The sequence below is a fragment of the Psittacula echo genome (assembly GCF_963264785.1).
Source record: "Psittacula echo genome assembly, chromosome: 2".
In the NCBI taxonomy this organism is placed as follows: Eukaryota; Metazoa; Chordata; class Aves; order Psittaciformes; family Psittacidae; genus Psittacula; species Psittacula echo.
In genome coordinates this window covers 74,220,678-74,241,832 of record NC_137737.1, presented here as the reverse complement: position 1 = coordinate 74,241,832, position 21,155 = coordinate 74,220,678, and the positions used below count along the sequence as shown (strand labels likewise).

At 36.0% G+C, this 21,155-nt stretch overlaps 1 protein-coding gene across 7 annotated transcripts in view; it reads left to right on the top strand.

Moving 5' to 3' along the window:
- Positions 1–21,155, top strand: part of RELCH (RAB11 binding and LisH domain, coiled-coil and HEAT repeat containing) — a 73,695-nt gene that overhangs the window by 33,156 nt on the left and 19,384 nt on the right. For 6 of the 7 annotated variants that reach the window (XR_013956205.1, XR_013956206.1, XR_013956207.1 and 3 more), the window contains exons 11-17: positions 8,294–8,406; positions 12,623–12,713; positions 16,772–16,843; positions 17,651–17,791; positions 18,445–18,609; positions 19,480–19,627; positions 20,712–20,868. Coding sequence is in view for 3 of the 7 variants with exons in the window: in XM_080610128.1 (XP_080466254.1) it covers positions 8,294–8,406; positions 12,623–12,713; positions 16,772–16,843; positions 17,651–17,791; positions 18,445–18,609; positions 19,480–19,627; positions 20,712–20,868 (887 nt within the window). In the remaining 4 variants the exon portion in view is untranslated. Of the gene's footprint in view, positions 1–5,277; positions 6,260–8,293; positions 8,407–12,622; positions 12,714–16,771; positions 16,844–17,650; positions 17,792–18,444; positions 18,610–19,479; positions 19,628–20,711; positions 20,869–21,155 lie in introns of those variants that run through there. The other variant, XM_080610129.1, reaches the window with a different exon arrangement.

Below are 21,155 nucleotides of genomic sequence, written 5' to 3'. Positions count from 1 at the left end.
TCAGTAAACCTGCATGGTATCCTAATATTTCTTCCTTTGCTTAAGGCACCCATTAGCATTCAGCAAGCCTGTTACTGTAGGTCCATCTTTTTGTGGTTGCACAAGAGTTTTTGTTAGAGACAACCATGGTTAATGTGTGTTACAGAGAGCAGAGGATATAAGTTTAAACATTAAATTTGGTTTTAATAAGGATTAACGTACAGGTTCTTTTGCAGCACTAAGTACTTCAACAAAAAATTATTTTACCATCTGTTTCTAGAAGCCCCATGTTCATCAAAAACACCCCTTCCTAAGAAAATTAGCCATCTTGCTTACACATTTTCCTTAAATTTAAAACAAAGCTAAATAAAATTATGAAAATGTAATGTATATTCTGATGTAAATGAAGATGGTGTTTTGCAGAATCATTCATATTATGTAGTGTAGAAAGGGAAGACATCTGATTGAAGATGGGGGGAAAAAAAAGACTGGTTTTGTGTTGCTTTGTTGTCAATATTGCACATTACCAACTGTGTAAAAATTAAAAATCAGAAAATGTATCAATCAAAAATTCAGCAGCCTCATAGTTGACACTGAAATAAAAGGTTTGAAGTGGCATAGCTTCAGTTTTAGTTTGAGTAAAGTTTTAGTCCTTGTTGAGGGGACCTACAGTAGGGTAGACTTAGTAGTGTGTTTTGTATAAATTAATTTGAAGGCTTTGAAAAATCCTCAAGAAATTTGTACTGATCCGATAATTTAAAAATTTTATAACATACAAGTAATTATCAGCAGTTGCTATGGTGAGTTCGACATGTACCACATTTTGAAAGTCTCAAACTTTATAAAAAGGTGGAATTTTTCTGAGGGGCTGGGAGTATGAACTTCGTGCTCCAGAAGTGATTCTGTTAATAGTCTCTCAGAATAATTCTGTAAATGTTCCTGGATCAGTGCTTAATTTCTGTTTTATTCCTTTCCCTCTGCTTGGCAGGATGTGGTATTTTGGCTTCTTTTCACAGCTTGTAGCATAATATATGTAATGCATTTAGTATTTTTGTGACCTTTTAGGCTACCAAAAGTATTTCCTACTTAATTTATTTTACAGTTGAAGTTACATTTGATTACATGTATTTTTGCCTTAAACAAATCATCTGTTTCAATTTGACTGAAAAAGCCACAAATAAGAATTGTGTAACCGGATTTCATGGGATGCTTTTAACGTTTCGAGAATTGAAATTTGCTTTAAAAATAACTTTCTCAGTTACCCATCCATTGCTATAACTGTTGTAATGTTCTTTCAGATGTAGTTGTGGAATTTGAAGGAAAACTGGGGTAAACCATCTGTTAGTATTTATTAATATCATTATTACAAAAGCTAGCCTAAGAGCTTGTCTCTTCCAAAACCAACCTTATTGTGAAAGAGTCTTGGCACAATTTTACAGAGAAGTTATGTAAAAATATAACAAACAATCACTGATTTGAGAAAGATACCTAACAGATTCACTTTATAATGCAAAGTGATTGTCCATCTGCTCTGAAAAGATACAGTGGTAGTATTTAAGATTGTACACTGTCAGTGTTAGACATGAGAATTAAACACAATTTTGTGATGACTCCCTAAAGTACCTATCTTTGTTCTTTAAGTATCCGTTGTGTTGAAATTAGTTGCAAAATCTTAAGCTGAAAACTATACTTGTGCTATACGTTTTCGATTTGGAGAAACTGGGCTTGTGGAGGTTGACAGTCTCTTAAGAGGTATTGTCCTTTACCAGAGATTCAGAAGCCATTTCAGCAATGCTTTTAACCCGCTTAAGGTTGGTAACAGCCTGCCTGATTTGGTGATAAGTGGTCTGTTAAATATTACAGCTGATACCTGAGTGATTCAGTTAGCGTCAGAATTACTTATGCATCTCTGAAATTCTCTGTTATTTTTATGTATTGCTGCTGCTTTAATTATACTTCAATGTCTGTAGTTTAGGTTCCAATGGAAGATAACAAAGAAGGAAAACCATAGTATTGAATAGGGTAGCTGAGGAGATCATTTTAGTCATTTCTGGCAGAGCAGCTCAATTGGGTCAAATCGATAATGCCTAATATAGGATAATTGCCTGAAAGCAATTTGTAGTCATTAAAATTCCAGTTATCAACATATAAATAGAATTTTATTTTAATCTAAGTGTCTAGATTATCCTAACTGCTTGAAAACATGTATGTCAATGTTTAGATTCGTATGTGAATATGCTCTCAAACAAAGGAGATACTGCAAGCCAAATAGTAAATGGAATGAACAATAAGAAAATGCTAAAAACTTACTACGACTCTTCAAAAAAAGAGAAACAACACCAATTTGGCTGCGTATGCAGTCTGTGATAACACTTCCTGCATATGAGCAGCTTGATCATAGAATTTCATCTGCACTGGAATCTGTATCCTCATTTGTGTTTTTAATACTAAAACACATTTAAGATTTTAAAAATAACATCAGCCACCTTCCATTTCTCAAGATGTATACCATAAAATGATTCCTTTAAAACTAAACTATAATTAGAAGAAAGCAATCTTTTAAAATTTTAGCAATACTGATTTGTCACCCTGTAAAAGATGTAAAAATGAGTATCTTTTTTGGCAGGTAACAAGGTAATGTCGTTTGTATGTACAACTTCCACACTCTGCAGTATGTAGTCTTTTAGCGGAGTTTGGGCTAGAGTAAACTTGCTGGTTTAATATCAAGTTTTTGTTACTCTTTATCAAGAAACACCTTTCCTTGCTTTTCATCCCACCTTTTATTCCAGAGTTAGTTTCTGTAACTTTCATTTGTGCTATGCAAACTTAGCAAAATCACAACAGTAATGGTTTACTAAATTGCAACACTGATTTTATATATATATATACACTGAGAAACTGTAACTTACATAGAGATCAAAATGTTAAGAATAGAGGTTTGCTTTTATTTCTATTTAAAGTTGAAGCAAAGAATGCTGAATCTGCAAACTCTGAATGGTTGCCATTCTTGACAGAAAGCAATGCTGTAGATTTAAACTTGTTCACATTAGCGTATAGTAATTACACATAGACATCACTGAGGCACTTTTATTCTCTGACATTTTTCATAGGTAGCTGTTTCTTAAAGCATGGTACAGCTGAATATCTATCTTACTGCAGATTTTCATCTCCGTCTTACACTTTAAAAGCCATAAAATGCTGGCTTTGTTAAAAAATATAGAAGAATGCTGCATCAGGGCTTGGCAGTGGCTGTTTCCAGTGGCTGTGTCAAGCAGATATCATTCTGGTTGGATATGGATAAAGGTATACAAGTTTGAGTTTCTGGGCATGAAAATTGTCAGCCATCAGTATCTTCTAAATGACTGTTTCTATTTCACAGAATAGGAGAGAATGGAAAAGCTTAAATGAACAATTAAAATACTTTGTGTTGCTCTGTAAAACTTAGATTGTGGTAGGCTTCTATAAGTTGTGTTTCTGAAAAACACGGATAGTGTTGACCACAGCAGGTTTGCTGGTTCTCTTTCTCATGTAATTAGGGTGTTGGTTTTGGCTCAGGGGGCTTTTTTTTTTGGGGGGGGGTGGGGTGTAGAGCTGCCCCAGGCACACGAGACACAGACGTAACCATTTGTTAATTTAGGTCCTTTAGTTCCCTTCTCTGGATATGAGGGGCTAATGTAATTTTCTTAGAATGAAATAGGTTAACCTCATAGAGTATCCTTTCCATGTCTAGTCCGAAAGCTGACTTTGACACCATATACTTTGACACCACATCTTTAAACATAACATGATTCATAGATGCAAGGAGTTTAATGTTTAAATTGTATTGCCAATTGTTACTAGTTTTATCACAGTGGTGTTATAGGCAGCTTTCCAAATAAACAGTAGATGCAAACAAAGAAGTACAGGGGTTTTTTTTCCACACCAATATCTACATTGATTCTTATGTAAAAGCATCCCTTTGGGGATCTATGAAAGGCTTAATTTGGATCCTGGAATAGTAGGCTGATCCCATGAAATGTAATTAGAGTTGTAATCTTAATATTATTGAGTAGCACAAAGTTCTGAGTCATGTTAATCTTGCTATTAAATACTTTTTTCATTTTAGAACTAAAAGGATGAATTCTGAACTTCAGATACATTCTCACACAAGATAATCCATATCAGTAATATGTTAATACCTGCAGCTATTTCAGTTGCTACAGATTATTTTATTTTATTTACTTGTTGTCAGAAGCTAAGTTACAGAATAATTTTTACATGGAGAACATTAAAAGGGGATACATTTGCAAAATCAGTCATAACTGTGTCCTAGTTTATGTATTAAATTGTCACTCGTTTGCTATATTTTAAATAAAAATTAATATTTGAAATAATGATAAAGATGGCTATCTTAAGCTATTGAAGTAACCAGTCTTGACACTTAATGCTTACTTTGCTTATGAACACTCCAACAAAAAGACATTAATTAGTGAGAGAAAATAAGATCTAGAAGACTTTTGTCAGAATGTTAAACAAGAATAATTATAACAAAGGCAACAACACAGGTAGAAAATTCCTTTCTAACTTGTAAGAAAATTGTCAACAAAAAGACAAATTCTTGCTATAGGATGCATTTAAAAAACTCCCAAACGTCAATATTTTGTTTTAATATGAAGGAAGAGGAACTGTTCTGCATATGGTAGGGTGATACCAGTTGCCATTACAAAGCCACCTTTTGACCATAATGAAGAGCTGCTCCATATACCCATGTAAATACTGTCTTTATTGAGGACTTGAATCAGCTCAAATAATGAATCCTTTTCAAAGGTAACAGAACATGCTTTTTAAGTTACGGAGAAGTTGTTCTAAGGTACTATGGTGGAAAAAATATTTTCTCTTTGGAGAGACATAGGTGGACATTTGCACAGAAATAGAACAGAGGAGATGGGCCATTTAAGTTCTGTGCAATACATTAGGTCAGCTTCATAGTATCAGTTTTCTGAGGGAAGTGGTAGTATTACTGTCCCTGGAAGTGTTCAAAAACCATGTAGATGAGGCCTTCAGTGATATGGTTTAGTGGTGGACTTCGCAGTCCTGAGGTAATGGTTGGACTTGATGATCTTAAAGGTCTTTTCCAGCCTAGTTGATTCTATGATTGTCCATTGCTCACCTGTGTGTAGCTTATGTCACAGTAAAAACAAATTTCTTCTCCCAGTTTTACATCTGGGTAGCTCACAGATATAAACTACCTTAGATACTAACTTGCGTTTTCAGTGCCAGAGGTGAGACCTCGGTGATCACAGTGCTTTATTTCATCAAGGTGCAAATGCTAACAAGGTTACAGTGGCAGTCTGCTTGGCATCTAATGGGAAAACAGTGTTGCAGTTCTGAAAGTTCCTCCTCCTGGTACTGTCAGCTGACATCAGCATGAACTAATCAGTTTTCTTAAGTAGGAAACAAAAGGGGAAAAGTGGTACTTGGGGATGAACAGAACATTTAGGAAGGATTCCAAATTAAGTGGAGGTTTGTTGGCTTTTTTAAAACTTAACATTCTTGCTTTACGATTGTCAGCACAATTGGTATTCCTTCCCAAGGAAGGCAGAGTGTTTCAAATATCACTGGAAGTCCTCTTCTTGATTATTAATAATTACATACAGTCTCCATAACAATGTTATTTACTTTTCTCTTGAATTTAAATAGCCAAATGCTAATATTGTTGTGTCTTATTGGAAAATTACCACTTCCTACAGCACTTTTCTGCTGATTTTGAGAATGGAAAAAATCTGAGATTTATTGAACAAGTTACATCTAAGGCATGGTAAGAGGAAGGAATGAGCTCGAACCTGCCTGTAGGTTGGGTTTTTTTGTGGTTTTTTTTTTTTTGTTGGTTTTTTTTTTTTTGGTTTTTTTTTTTTTTTGTTTTGGTTTGGTTTTTTTTGTTTGTTTGTTCTTGATAATCCTGAACATCCCAAGAAAAGTCTGTCCCCTTTTACACCTTTGAGAGTCTTCACTTGACCTGTTTTCTCTATCTATGAGAGCAGTATAATTGTTGTTGTCCCACAGAAAGTCCCTTTTCCCTCCACTTTTACCTTCCTGTCCATTAAGTCTATAGGGAGCGCATAAAACACTGTTCAAGACTTCTCACTGTTTCTCCACTCCCCTTAATAGAAGGAACTGTAGAAGCACTGATGCAGCGATGCAGAGAACATTCACTTCTCCCATAGTATGCATGAAAGAATGTGACCAATGGACAAGAAAATACAACTAATTCCGTCAGCTATAATAACCAGCTTTCTGCAAGGTAAAGAACCAGCCTTGTATATGCCCCCTGTCAATTGTGTTAGGTTATTCATTAGCCTTTCACACACAAGGCAGTAGTATTGAGGTGAATATTCAGAGATGTTTTGCTTTCATGAAGACTCAGCTGGGAAAAGACAACTTTAATTTCGTTCAATTTGAAAGGCACTGTTTCAAAAATCTAGTAGTAGTTCTGAGTAAGCAGTTATGATTTCTGAGTAGGTACTCAAGCATACTGGGAAAATGAAGTCAGTGTGATGGTTTCAACAGATGAAACAGAAAACCCAGACCATAAAAAATAGGCTTGTCCCATTTCATGGGGTAATTATTTTTATTTTAAACTCTTTGAAAGAATAATTGCAAGAGCAGTTGGGTAATGCAAACTTAATGGAGATTTCAGAAAGATAGATCTCAAAATACTGAGAAATAGATCAGTCCAAACTGTTGAAATTTATTGATCATTTTTCCTTCTGTGCTTTCAGATTTTTTTAAGTGGTAGTTAGGGTATTTCCACGTTCATTCCTCCATCTCATCATAAATTCCCTAATCTGTACCATAATTGGGTTAAATATTGCCAAGATATCTCCCAGAATGGTAAAATGCATGTTAGGATGTACAGGGGAGAAAAATAACGTGCTGAGTAGAATCCTTGTAAAATGAAAACAAAAGCTTATCAGGAGTTGACTAGCTTAGGCACTGCTCTAAAATAGAGTGTTGTTCTATATTTAAAATAAACAGCACTTGCTGTTTAGGAAATTACAGGTTGAGCAGTGAGGGTGTCTTTAATGCTGTTTCCACGTGTCCACCTCATTTCATAGGCTTACTGTCAAGAACATCATGAATAGTTCACTTTGAATATCTGCAAGAAGAAATTGGCACCTCCCTGCAAAGTTATTACAAATAATTACAGGTTTTTCCGGGTTTCATATGATCTTTCCTAGTAACTTCAGGAGTGTTTCCCACTTTCACCTACTTGATTATCACAGCTAATTAATTCACAAAAAACTTGCCACATGTGGCAGGTGGGAGAGGAAGTCTCCAGATTACTTGCCCATGTTTTGTCTGCAGACACCTAGATTTGTCTTGTTCTTTCCTTCTGACTTCCCAGTGTGATGTTTCTGTCCCTAAAATATTTAACTGAATTTGGAAACTACACGACTTCTAAGCAAAAGCTCACCTCAAAAAAGTTAAGGAAAGGGACTTCCAGTTAATGTTCCAGAAACATTTGTTTCTCCTGGGAATGAATACCATGAGCTTTAAAGGCATGTTTAGAAAGGAGAGGAGGTCTTCACCATTGTGAACAGCCTTGTATTTTCTTTCAGTTAATGCTTTACACAGTAGTTTCTTGGTAGTTTGTTCCTTAAGTGAATTGAATTGCTCTAAAAAAAAAAAAAAATAAAAAAAATTCAGCTTCAGATATTACTGCTTCATTTAAAAAAAAAAAAAAAAAACAACACAAAACAAAAAAGCCACAAAACCAACAACAGCAGACCTTTTAAAAAAAAAATCACATTGTTCTCAGTCAACACAAAATAGAGGCTGTCTAGTGCCACCTTTACCAATGTATGTTTCTCAGTGCTTATTCAAACTTGTGCACAAAATTGTGTACGTGCTTAATTGGAAATTTTAATCTTTAACTCCATGCTATCACAAGTAGCTTTTTCTTTAGGAGCTTTATTCCATAGATATATGTGAAGCTTGCTTTAGTTCAGTAGGTAGTGAAGACAATTTAAACTATAATTATCCTCTAATTCTGGTTACAGGTGACCTGCATTTGTTAATTGTAATCTTTGCAGAACTTTTTATTTTATGTGCTGGTTCTCCCCTCATCTTTCCTAGCAGGAAAATAATTCTAACTTTTGTAGACCTTCACTTTTTTCAGGTCACTTAATAGGAGATCAAGACTCTAAAAACACCACCTCTAAATGTTCTGATACTATGTGTCTAGATTTATCTTCTTAGTTTCTTTTGCCATTAATGAATATATGCCCAAAGCGTTTTTACTTTGTTTGGTTTTCCCTTACCCACAATTTTTTAGGAATTGATTCCACTCATACTGTGTACAGCCTGCCTCCATCCTGAACCCAAAGAGAGAGATCAGCTTCTACACATACTGTTCAATTTGATCAAACGACCAGATGATGAGCAAAGGTGTGTTTGCGTTTGTGTGTTGCGGGATAAGAAGGAACTTGTTTTTCTTTGTCAAAGGAGCAGAACTAATAGAAACTGGATATTATTGGATGATTTCAACCAAGTTTCTCTTAAGCTGATATTTTGCTGGTATAGTGTTGACAAATTTATGTGGACTTCAGGACTTTCCATTTCTATGACCTGTACCTTCTAGTTACTGAAATGTAAGAATGCTCTTGCTAAGCTGCAGTGTAACATTTCAGTTCCTTTTTTGTTTAAACTGAAATGCTTTGTTAAAATGAGCTTTAAGATCATAATTTTTAGCAATGGTTGATACAGAAATTGAAACAGCTTCTCTTAACTATGATATTCAGTTGGGGAAAATAGCATAAGAAAATAGTATTATTTCTTCTTATGGTTCACTGCTATGCTGGCAATAAAAAATCAGAAGACTGAAGCAGTGGTTTAGTTCTGACAAGTGTTAAGAGCTTTGTTTTGTTTTGGTTAAGACTTTGAAACAAAGTATACTTTTTGCTTTGTTTTATAAATTTAGTTCTTCCTTAGTACTCAGGAAATCTAACGTCTTTGTACTGACTTGATAAGAGTATCCTTAAGGTTGAAAGACAGTACCCTAGCTGGTGTGTTTCCTTCTCTAACTATGGAAGGATTTTTCATATTTGATCTAAGGGCCTTCCATTATTTTCATTAGAGGTGTTTTGTAAGCATCTGTATCTATTGTTGCTCTGTTCTGTCTTCAGATAGAACAACCATCATGGAATAGGTTGAAAGCATTTCTTTTGAAGATTTTCTGAAGTGTTCTGGTGTCATTCTATTGTATCTACATCCATCAATTGTGTTCCCATTGTAAAGTTTAGAGATGAGGTACAATTGAGAGACATGGCTTTGGAGACAAAAAAAATGCATAAATAAACACAGCTTGTTAGTACAGTGGCACTATGTATACTGGAATTACAGAAAGATACTGTCCTCATTCTACTTCATACTCATTAGAAATCTGCTTCTGAAGCATCTACTGTTATCTAAAATGTTTTAAATGTCCCATGCAGATTGAGAAGCTACAATTACTTTGTGGTTGAGGGGAGAAGGATGTTACATCTCTCCTTGTAGCCTCTCATAGCTAATTTGTCACAGTATTGGTGGCCTCTCAAGTAGAGTTCTCATGTGCCTGTTTAGCTGCAGTTAGGTGTGTGTTTTCCAGCAGCTAATAAAGGAGAAAAGCCAAGCTTATTTTTCCTTGAAGTTTCCTTCTTCTTGCTTTGTTGTGACCTAGATTTATATCTAAAAATTAACTCATTATCATCAGAAATTTGAGAAGAATATTCTGCCATAATCTCTGGGACAGGAGATTATGCAGGACAAACATTTACACACATAAAAATCAAAATGTGTTTTAAAGGTGACATAACACCTAACTGAAGAATAAGTAAAATTCCATCAAGTAAAATACATCCTGAATACAAAATTAGGCAGAAAATACTTATTCAGAATTTCAGTTGTTTTTATATATATTTGCACGGAAGTCTATTATGCATGATTGTTTATCTAAATAAGTTTAAATAATATTTTAGCAGCCTTGTGTGATATGAAGTAAGCAAAGACATTCAGCTTCAGTCACCAGAATAATGGTATTAATTATTGCATATGTTATTTGTTTACCTTCTGCTATACTGTACAGGCCTACGTTATACATTAAAGTAGCAGTGGATAACAGGTTGACTTTTTTAATTTATTAAATTGGAGAGACTGAAATATGACATTGCAATTCTAATAATGAACCCATTAAAGTAAGTGTTTTACTTTAAATATTTAACTTTGTAAACTATATGAACAATTATGTGGAAAGCCTGTATTATGATTCTTGCCCATGAGAGGCTTTTTGATGCATGCAGATGCAGCAAAGGAACAAATACATGTTAGCTTTACTTAAACTTACTTTGGAACAATTATGTTGGGTTTGGACACTAAGGAGCCATGAAAAAGTCCAATTAATGTTAAAGTCTTTTAGGGCAAGGTTAAAATGTAGTTCAATTTGTTGAACAATCTTGAACATTTCCAAGTAATGTACCCCGAAGCAGCACTCTTAATGAAAAGAAGCTAAAACATGTTCAGCTTAGTGTATCTAGTATGAGTTTTCATCAGTCGTGTGATGTCACCTGCTTTAGAACACTCATAACTTGCTGACTTAAGGAAAACTCTAGTAAGTTTTTAATTTAATCTTTAGGAGTGGCAAAAGAATCTTGAACTGTGTAATGTAAGATCTGAATTGCCTGGAGTTAATTTCTAAAACCCTCTAGAGTTTAGGAGTGTTAAATTATGTCTGTTCTTCTCTAAATTCTGCCTTCTTCCTGTAGTCTAATTCTTGATTTTGCTTCAGTTTCTGTGGTGATGAAGCAAAATACTATTCTGCTAAATCATACTGATTTACTTTATGTTCTTGCCTAAGTGATAATAAGTGCATATCCTGGTGAGACCTTTTTGAGAAAAGCATTCCTAGTATCTTGTTAACAAACGAGGTCATTACGGCAGTAAAGACAAAGTTTTTCCCTTGTCCAGCCTAGACTGCAGTTTTTGTAGCAGCTTAGTGTTTCTGTGTTTTGTTTCAATGACCTGTGTTGAGAACCTTACAACCTTCCCTTCCTCTGAAATACCCGCTGTTGCCATATGCTTTTCAAGATGGTTACAGCTGCTCAGTTCTGTGATTAGGTGCAGTGTATAGAATCAAAGGCAGGCGTTTGAATAACTATTTTGTTTGTTGTAGAACTTGAAATTACCACAGGCTTTTGTCTCCATAATGCTATCATGCATCAACTGTTGATTTCTTGAGTTATATCTACTCACTGTGTTCTTGTTTCCCCCCAACCTTTTTACCTTGATCAGAAGTCTAGTTCTTTGCATGTGGTAGAGAGGTGGGAGATAAGCAACAAACTAAACACAACACCAAAGAGCTTGCTCTGACTGTTTGCATAAAGAATGCTGGAAAAAAATAAGTCTGTTTTTAATTGACTGTTGCTCTTTGAAAAGATTCTGAAAGTGATTGAGGGCTTTTTTTTTTTTTAATGGATATTATATAACTGGCTAAGAAATAACCAGCAGAATCTCTGCCTTTCAACCTTAAGAGCACACTATTAGCTGCAGTAAATATTTAGGAGCTTAGACATGACACTAAACCAGACACAAATTAACCCTGCCTTACTTTCCACGAAGGAGTAATGAACAAGTTCTCAGTGGTGTCCTAGTCTTACTGTGGAGGTGATAAAATGAGCGTCTTATGTCTATGTGTTATTGTTTGAAACTCGCTATATAAGTAAATACAACTGGTGCATTGCATGCAAAGTCAGGATCATTGCAATCCCATTAACAGGAGAAGTAGAAGTAAAAACTTATTACATAAAAGTTAAAATACCACAAATTGCAGTTAAGTACAGTTACATTGAAAAAATAAAAAAATGGTGCCTGTGAAATAAAGGGAACAACAGTGATTTCTTGCAAACTTTGAGGAAAGTTAAAAAATGGAAGAATATAAATACAGATAACTTGTGTGATTGTAGATACTACAGACTGATTAATTTCTTCCTCTTCATAATGGGCTTCAGATGGTTTCTGATGAGAGTGGAGTTCAGTATTTTGGGAGAAATGACAGTAACTTACATGTTAGAATGTTGTAAAACCATGTCATAAAAGAATTACGTTGTTTTGAACACTTTATTAAATCTCACAAATGCTCCTAAATAAAAGCAGTATGTGTACTTGACTAAAATACTGATAGTATGGTAGTATTAAGTAATTTAGATGCTTTTACTTAATGATGAATCATAATGTTCAGTAATGAAAATTAAATGATAGATTTAGTTAGTTTCCTAGTCTCAGACATGATGAAATCAGATTTCCAAATCTGAGATTCTCAGAGTCTGGTTCATGGAGTTTGGGATCTGCAAGTTTCTGGAAAAGGCATATTAAGTAGAAAGCAAGATAAAATCATAGAATAGTTTGGGTTGTAAGGGACCTTGATCATCTAGTCCAAACCCCCCTGCAATGAGCAGGGGCAATCATGGCTTTTAGTTTAAGATTTAGCCTTTAAGTCAGTGTGTATGGTGTCAAATTTTGACTGTAGACAATTACCTGTCGTTTGACAGCGTCTACTTTTCGTAGCTTAAAGAATATATTCTATATTATAGAACTTCATAAACAGATTAAAGCTTTAAATTTATGTTTTCAGACAGATGATACTGACTGGGTGCGTGGCATTTGCCCGACACGTTGGACCAACACGTGTAGAAGCTGAGCTTTTACCACAGTGTTGGGAACAGGTAACTGATATTTTGTGCTTTACACTGGAAAATTAGTTAAAAATTTATAAAAGTTGAGTTTTACTTGTTTGAGGGTGGCTTGTTTTGGTTTTGTTTTTCAACAAATGGCCGTTCAAAGTGTTCTACAGAAAGATATCTAGATGTTATTTCTCCTCATTATACATACGGTTTTATATAACATGAAAATGAACTCAAAAGCAGAAAATTTGTCAAAGACTATATGAAGATTCTAGTTACTTGCATATTTTTGTTGTATTGAAATGTAGATATGCACATGTTCATCATTGTTGCCTAACCTGTTGCCAGGTAGGTGCCTTTGTAGTTTGTACTGTAATTTCCAGACTGTTGAAAATCCATTTTCATTTAAAGGTTTCAGTTGCTGATTTTTATGTTGTATTACGTCCCTGGAGCACTGTCCACATTTCAGCTAGTTTAAGTTCTTACACAGAAAATTAAAGATTGAAGTAGTCAGAAATAGGTCCTTTGTAGATGGGCATGATTTTACACCTGTAAGATCAGACTGAAGTTTACGTGTGACTTCTAGAGTCACAGTGATGTTTTTCACAGATATTCTAAGTTAATAGGAATAACTGAACAACCAAACTGAAATGCTCTTGCTACTCTTTCATCTGAGGCATAGGAAAAGATCAGCATGAGTTGAGATGAAAATGCTTGGTATTTTCCTAGCATAAGAAAGAAAAGGGAGTTCATCATTGCCTAAAACATAGTGAACATGACAGAGTGATAAGGTTTTGCTTTGATGGTACAGTCTTTCTGCCCTAATAATTCTCTACTGTTTCTTGCATAACACAGTCATCTGTGTTTCACAATAAAGTCCAAGCTTTAATAGTATTAATGCTTTCTGACAATAGAAATACTTAGTATGTGCAGCATTTGTGCTTATGTGTGTGCCTGGTGTATCTGTAGATTAAAAGAAGTCCTCAAGTCAATAGCAATTTAACAGAAAATAATCACATTTTTTCTTAGTCCTTCTCATGAAATTTGAGCAGTGCTTAAAAAAGAACAGAACAGTCTCACCTCAGTAAGAGCACACCTTCACCATACCAGTTTCTTGCTAATTGATGCAAAAGAGAAACAAGTCCAACTGTAACAATAGAGCGTATAAGGCTGCCAAGCCATATGTCACCATTCATTTATTTAATGCAGCTTGCCAGACTTTGTTTGCAGTACTGAAAACAGGCCATTATTTTATCCAGCAAAATACCAGCTGAATCTCATTGTCACAAGACTGAGTTTGTAGAAGAAACTCAAATACACATAATTTTCTACCTTTTCTCAGTAGATGCCTTAATCATGAAAGCATTCATGCAGTTAGTTTCCAGTCAAAATCTATTTACAGATGCAAAGGTCTGGACCCTCAGAAGATTGAGCATTTTCATCCACACATTCTGGAACTCAGAGTTATTTGGCTAGTCTTTGTAATCTTTCTACCTGCTCTTTGCAGGTAAAATTTGGTAGCTGGCTCATCCGAGTTTAGATCAAGGCTCTGTGAATGCTGAAAGTTCCCTCAGAACTAGTGACCAGTTAATTGACTTTCAGAATTGTACTACTGCTTCTTAAAGACAAGAGAAAGAGAAATGGTAGTAAACATTAGTTCTGTTTAGGTTTCCAAAGGCTAATAATCTTCCCTGAACACAAGCCTTGAAGAAACTTGAGTCTGGACACTCCAGCGTGTCAGTGTGTCTTCACAGTACCAGGAGTGTTATTTATACTGTCTTGCCAGTCCACCTGAACAGTTAAAACAGGTCTTTGCTCTTTCTGTCAGGAAAGCAAAGCACCAAAAGGCAAAGTGTGTCTCTGTTACCAGCAGGGAATTTGCATTTGGGAAGATGGCACGTAAGTCGCAGATGCTACAGGTATTAAAGCAGCCTGTTGTGCACCTTTTAATATTTCTCATCTATGAAATCTCCATTCTTCCAAAAAGGCATTGCAGGTGCCTACTGATGCATGGAAAATGATGATAGACATGCTCAAAGACTGTTCTCCAATGTTTGAGACTTCAGTTAAATCCTGAGTCTTATGATTTTTGCATTTTAAGTCTCTTTCAAACTATTTTTTGCCACATTTTGCTCTTGAGATTTCAGTGATTCCAGATCAGAACAGTGAGAAAGTTGAAGACATTAATACTACATCAGTGGTCAGGTGCCATTCATTGCTCATTGTGCTGTGGAAATAAAGTCAAGATAAGAAGTTGTCCGAAGTTGTCCAAAGTTTTTTGTTACTATATCTTCACCTATAGTTTTTCTTAAGCCAGTAGAATTGAGCAAATCACAGAGTGGCTGAGTTTGGAGGGGACCTTTGAACATCTTGCTGTCCAAGTCCACTGCTTGAAACGGTCAACTAGAGCAGGTTGCTCAAGACCAAGACCAGTCTGGTTTTGAATATGTCCAAAGAGGGAGGCTCCGCAAGATCTCTGGGCAACGTGTTCCATTTGGCCAGCCTCACAGTAAAATAGAAATTCTTGTATTTCATTTCTTCTTGTCCTTTCTTTGGGCACCTCTGTGTTCTTTACCTCTCTGCAGGTAGATACAGGTATTAATTTTATACCTATAAATAAGATCCCTTTTGAGTTCTCTTTTCTCAAGACCAAACAACCCTAGTGCTCTTAGCCTCGCCCCATACGTCAGATACCCTGTCTCTTAATCATCTTCATGTCTGTCTGCTGGACTTGCACCAAAATAAATGTCTTTCTGTAGCTGGGAAATCCAGAACTGTCCAGACCTCATCAATCTGCGAATGAGGATGTTATGGGAAATGATATCAAGTCTTGCTGAGGTCAGCATAAAAATATTCACTCCTCATGGCTTGTTCACTGAGCCAGTCATCTTGGAAAGCTATCAGGTTGGTCATGCATGGTTTTTCCTAGATAAATTCATGCTGACTATTCTCAACCACTTTCTTTGTATGAAAATGCTTTCCAGCACCTTTCTAGGGACTAATGGCCACAGACTGGCCTGTGTTTCACTGAATCCTCTGTCTTGCCCTTCCTGAAGATAGCAGTGACGTTTGATTTCTTCCAGTCCTCAGGAACCTCCGTCATTGGCACAGCATTTTGTTGATTGTCAAGAGTGGTCTTGCAGTGACATCAGCCAGCTTAGGGTTGTATCCCCCTCATGGCCCACAGATCAGTGTACGTCCAATTTGTTTAAATGTTTCCTAATCTGATAGTTCTTTGCCAAGGTAAGCTTTCCTTGCTCCAGACTTTCACATGGATTTTAGGGATCTTGGACAGGATCGAACTATTCACATTTCCCTCTCACCATTTTAAACTTTTTTTTTTTTTTTTGTCACAGAATATATTGAAACATGTCACATGTTTCATTGTTCAACCATTACACTGCCCGTTAAAGCTAACTCCATGGGGATGCAAACTTGGTTCCAAAGTGTCAATATTACATTTGTAAGAATAGAGTTTTCAAAAAGCTTTGAGTGGAAAGGGGAGGTAGTATGGTATCAAGAGGTTCTTGGGAATACGAGCTGTTTTCAGTCACATTTTAGAGGTGTTACACATTTATGCTAGACTTGTGGGCAGAACCTCAATAGCATGCAAGTGCTTCTTGGCTTAATATGTGTGTGTCATATTTTGACCTCAGTTGCACAAGACGGAGGCAGCTACACTGCACTGCTTGGCTTAAAACACTAGAGGGCACTTGTGTGATTCTCAGAGGAGTGATGGTCCTGAAGGGCTACACAACACAAAATACTTCATGACGTGCTAGCTCACAAGTTATGCATATTCTTGAAAGCAGAGCAGCCCATATGCTGCTTTCCACCATTCCTTTTACTGCATATACATCCATGCTTCTCTGATTCTTCTCTTACTAGAACCTCTATTTTATAGGACAGCTAGACAAGGTCTTGCCTTTATGCCTCAGTGCAAGAATTTGAGGCTGCTTAGTACCCGTATACAATCTTTACAGGCATAGTCAGTGTTTATAAAAAAGGTGCAGATGTACTTCTCTGTTGCAGCTCATTCTAACCGCATTTTGAATGCTGTTTACTGCAAAGCAAATAACCATTCTGTTTCTCTTTACCAGATCAACCACAAATACCCAGAGAGACGGCTACTGGTAGCAGAATCCTGTGGAGCTCTAGCACCTTACTTACCAGTAAGTATTGATACTGCCTCTACATACTTTGCTAGTGAAAGCAAGGTGAAAATCCGTTGTGTGATGAAAACATCCTCTATAATTTTAAATATTTCCAAGTGTGTATGTTATGCATAGGCAGTCAGTCTTCTACTTTATATCTCACATGTGAGATTCAATAAATCACATTGGGGCAATGGCTCACTATAAAGGAATACAGGTCTATCTAGCTATAAAATGTCTTTTAAAACCGGATGTTCTGAAAAAAGCATCTTTGTTTCAGTGAAGATTAACGATAGTTAGGACCAATAGAGGAAATAATCTCTAAAAAAAATTGACATTCAATAGCAGAATTCTTCAGACAGCGTGGAATGTTCCATGAATACTTCTGTCAGTCAGAAACAGCAGCAAAATTAAGTCAGTGGTGAACTGGAAGCTTCAGAGAAAGGGGAAAACAAACTAAGTTTTTAAAAAACCTGAGCACTTCTCTAGTTTACCAGTGCAGTGATTAAAGATTCTGTTTTAAGTCTAGTCCTATAGTAGTTTTTTGCTCCTAGTTAGTTACTTTTGGTTCCATAGGAATGAAAGGGCCTGAGTTCTGTGCTTAGTAGGACAAAAGGCTTTCTAATGAGGCTTCTGACATTTTATATTCATTCATCTTCTGATGTGACAACTGTGACTGTAATATTCATAAAGGGATCGATGATTGGAGGAAGGGATTTTATTTGTGAGCACTAATAGATGTGCAAATGATTTTAAAAAAATTTATATAAACCCACATTTCTTGTTTCATTGGATTTAACAAGTATGTTTCTTGATTACAAACAGAAAGAAATTCGTAGTTCATTAGTACTTTCCATGCTTCAGCAAATGCTAATGGAAGATAAGGCAGATCTGGTACGAGAAGCTGTGATCAAAAGCCTTGGCATCATTATGGGATATATTGATGATCCAGACAAATATCAACAGGTATAATATGATTTGGGTTCTGTATGTAGAAAATGTCTTATATAATTATTTCATATCTTTCCTAATACTTCAGTACATGTTGATGTGTATATGAATGTCGATTTTTATTGTATCACCAAGAACAAAAAGAAAACACATACTTACAAGTATCATTAGAACCTAAGGTGTAAGCATTATACAGAAGCTTCTCTAATAGTTCATAATTTGCTTCAAGAACATACCACTTAATTGCCCACATGATGCTGTTAGCTGGCTTGATATCATCATTTGCTAACAGAGAATTGTCTGCTACAATAAAGCCTGTTAAGTTGTAATACAACTTAATACTGCCCAATAATGTTTCAGATAAGTGTGAAAATGAAGAACTTTGAATCCTGTCCTTGAGTTTTTGAAGGCAGAGTGGTAAAATGTGTTTGTACTGATTCTGATAAGTTGACTGTAAAGTACTAGCAGGATCATTGAACCACTTACTGTTTACATTTGTAGATGAGGTGGGAATATATGTTCAAAGGCTTCATGTACTACCTTGGTTTTTTTTATTAGTGTAAAGTTTCGAAAATTGATTATAATCTTCTTTAGCATGCATGTTTTGTGTGAGAAACTTCAGTATAAATTTAGGGAAAATAATTACATTCTTTATTGTCTTTTGCCAGGGCTTTGAACTGCTGCTTTCAGCTTTAGGAGACCCTTCAGAACGTGTAGTTAGTGCAACACATCAGGTATTCTTACCTGCTTATGCTGCCTGGACAACAGAACTGGGAAATTTACAATTCCATCTTATACCTACACTACTTAATAAAATCGAAAAATTGCTCAGGGTATGTGTTCAGCTGTTTCTACATTGGAGAGTTTTCTTTGTGTCTTTATTATAATTTCAGGCTTTTAAAAAAATACAGAAAAGTAATTGCTACCCAATGTTTGGGGGGGGGGGGAGGGGAGGGGGGGAAATTTTCTGGAGATTCTTGTTGTAACTCTGTAACTGTTACTTGTCCTTGGGAAGAAGGGAAAAAAACCTAATACCAAAACTGCCCAAACATGTTGCTCTTTAAGAGTGTTTTTGCCATATAGCCTAATGATCAAACTGCAGTTCAGAAAATGCTTGCATGTGGCTGTGACTCCATGACGTGTTATTCTGAGTGCATTTGCCCTTTATTTAAATTTGGTTTCAGTGTCACATAGTGTAGTTTTTAATAAAGTGCAATATTTATTAAACAAAGTAGAATTGAATGGTTTAGTTAGGGCATTTGCAATTATGAGCTAGTTTGTCTGCATACTTGATTTGGGAGATACCTGGAAAGGTCTGGAAAATAGGGTATCAACAGTCTAGCACGCTTAACCAAGACGCTTGTTTTCAGAGTACAGGCAACTAGTTTATTCGGGGTTTAAAGGCATTGGTGTCTGAGACCAAGGATTCTTACTTCCAAAATGTGCTGAAAAATGTTCTTTCAGAATATCAGGATGTTCATTGATATGAACTACTAAAGGCTGTATTGCTTGAATCTTTACAGTGGAAGTGACAAGGAGGTTTGGATGGTGACACAAAGTAAGCTTGTGGTTGGGATAAATTACTATATAATTAGTGTGTCTGTGTAGAAACTCATCACAGATTTGTTGATCTCTTGCCAGGAAATAACGTGGCTAAGCAACAGATTATGCAAACTGAAAACTAACTGTCCTGTTTCTTTCAGGAAGGAGAGCATGGCTTGGATGAACATAAACTCCACATGTATCTGTCTGCTTTGCAGTCACTGATTCCTTCACTGTTTGCACTAGTGCTACAAAATGCACCTTTCACATGTAAGGCTAAACTTCAGGGAGAAGTACCACAAATAGAAGGTAAATTATTAATTTCTGATATGTGGCATTTTTCCAACTCATTACTTAAATTAATTGTCAGAAGAGAATAATTTACAAATAAAAAGCAAGACCCCAAAAAACATTCGAGACCATTAAAATACGTGGACATTGAAGGTCTGCTACACTAGCATTGTTTTTATTATGCTCAGTTCATGTAAAGCATACTTAAAATTATTCAGCGAAGAAGTTAAGCACCAACATCTTTGCTACTGCATAAGATTGGCTACTTTTTACTACCCAGCATATGGTTGGCTTTTTGGGTTGCAAGCGCACACTTGTGGGTTGATGTTGAGTTTCTCATCAACCAGCACCCTCAAGTCTTTCTTCTCAGGGCTGCTCTCAATCCCTTCATCCCCCAGCCTGTACTGATATGGGGCTTGCCCTGACCTTAGTGCAAGACCTTGCATTTGACCTCACAAGGTTCATACGGGCTCAACTCTCGAGCTTGCCCACGTTCCTCTGAATGCATCCCATCCCTCAGGCGTGTCAACCGTACCACTCAGCTTGGTGTGGCCTATGAAGTTGCTGGGGTGCAATCGCTCTTCCTCTCTGTTATTGATGAAGATACTAAACTCTTGATCCCAACACAGATCCCTGAAGAGCACCACTCATCACCGGTCTCCATCTGAGCGCTGAGCCTCTCACCACTACTCTCCTGATGCAGCTATTGAGCCAATTTCTTATCCAACAAAAAATCTGTCCATCAAATGCATATTTCTCTATTTGAGAGAAGGTGGCATCTGTAGTTCTTCCCTTGTTCACTGATTTAGTCATTCCATCATAGAACACCAGTGGGTTCGTCAGGCAACATTTGCCCTTAGTGAAGCTATGCTGGTGATGATAGTTCCGTAATCTCCCTGTATCAGCATTTTCCCTTTTTAAGTGAAGCCTATTTTCTCTCTTCAGAGATGGATTTAACTCACAGATTTTTAAAAAGCAATTGGATAACCTTACACAGAAGGCAGTAAAGAATCTCAGACTCACTTAGCTATCTTTACTGACATAACCTCTAAGGTATTTTCATCTTCTTTTGTTCATGATTGCTTGTTCCTTGCTGTTCCAGTCACTAGATTTCCCCGACCCGTATCGCCTCTTCAGGATGTGGCCATCATCATTGGAAGCCGTGAACAATTAGCAGTGTTGTTGCAACTGTACGACTATCAGCTAGAACATGAGGGTACCACAGGCTGGGAGACTTTGCTATGGGTAGTCAATCAGCTGTGAGTTCATTTATATCTCATGATTTCTAGTTTTAAAATATGTCAAAATTAATAGTTCTTAAGCATGATTATGTTTAGCCATTATTAAACGTCAGAATTTTAAGTATGATTGTGCTTAAGAATTACTAGAGAGGAAAAAAATTGAATTTTTTTTAGATGATGTTATTTTTATACTGAGTTGACTTTGATTTTGTTCAGAAAGTACCAGCTATCTAGCAGAACATGCAAGTAACCTCTTGCTCCAGAAAATGGTTTATTTTATCTTTGCACTAGTGTGTAGTCAATTC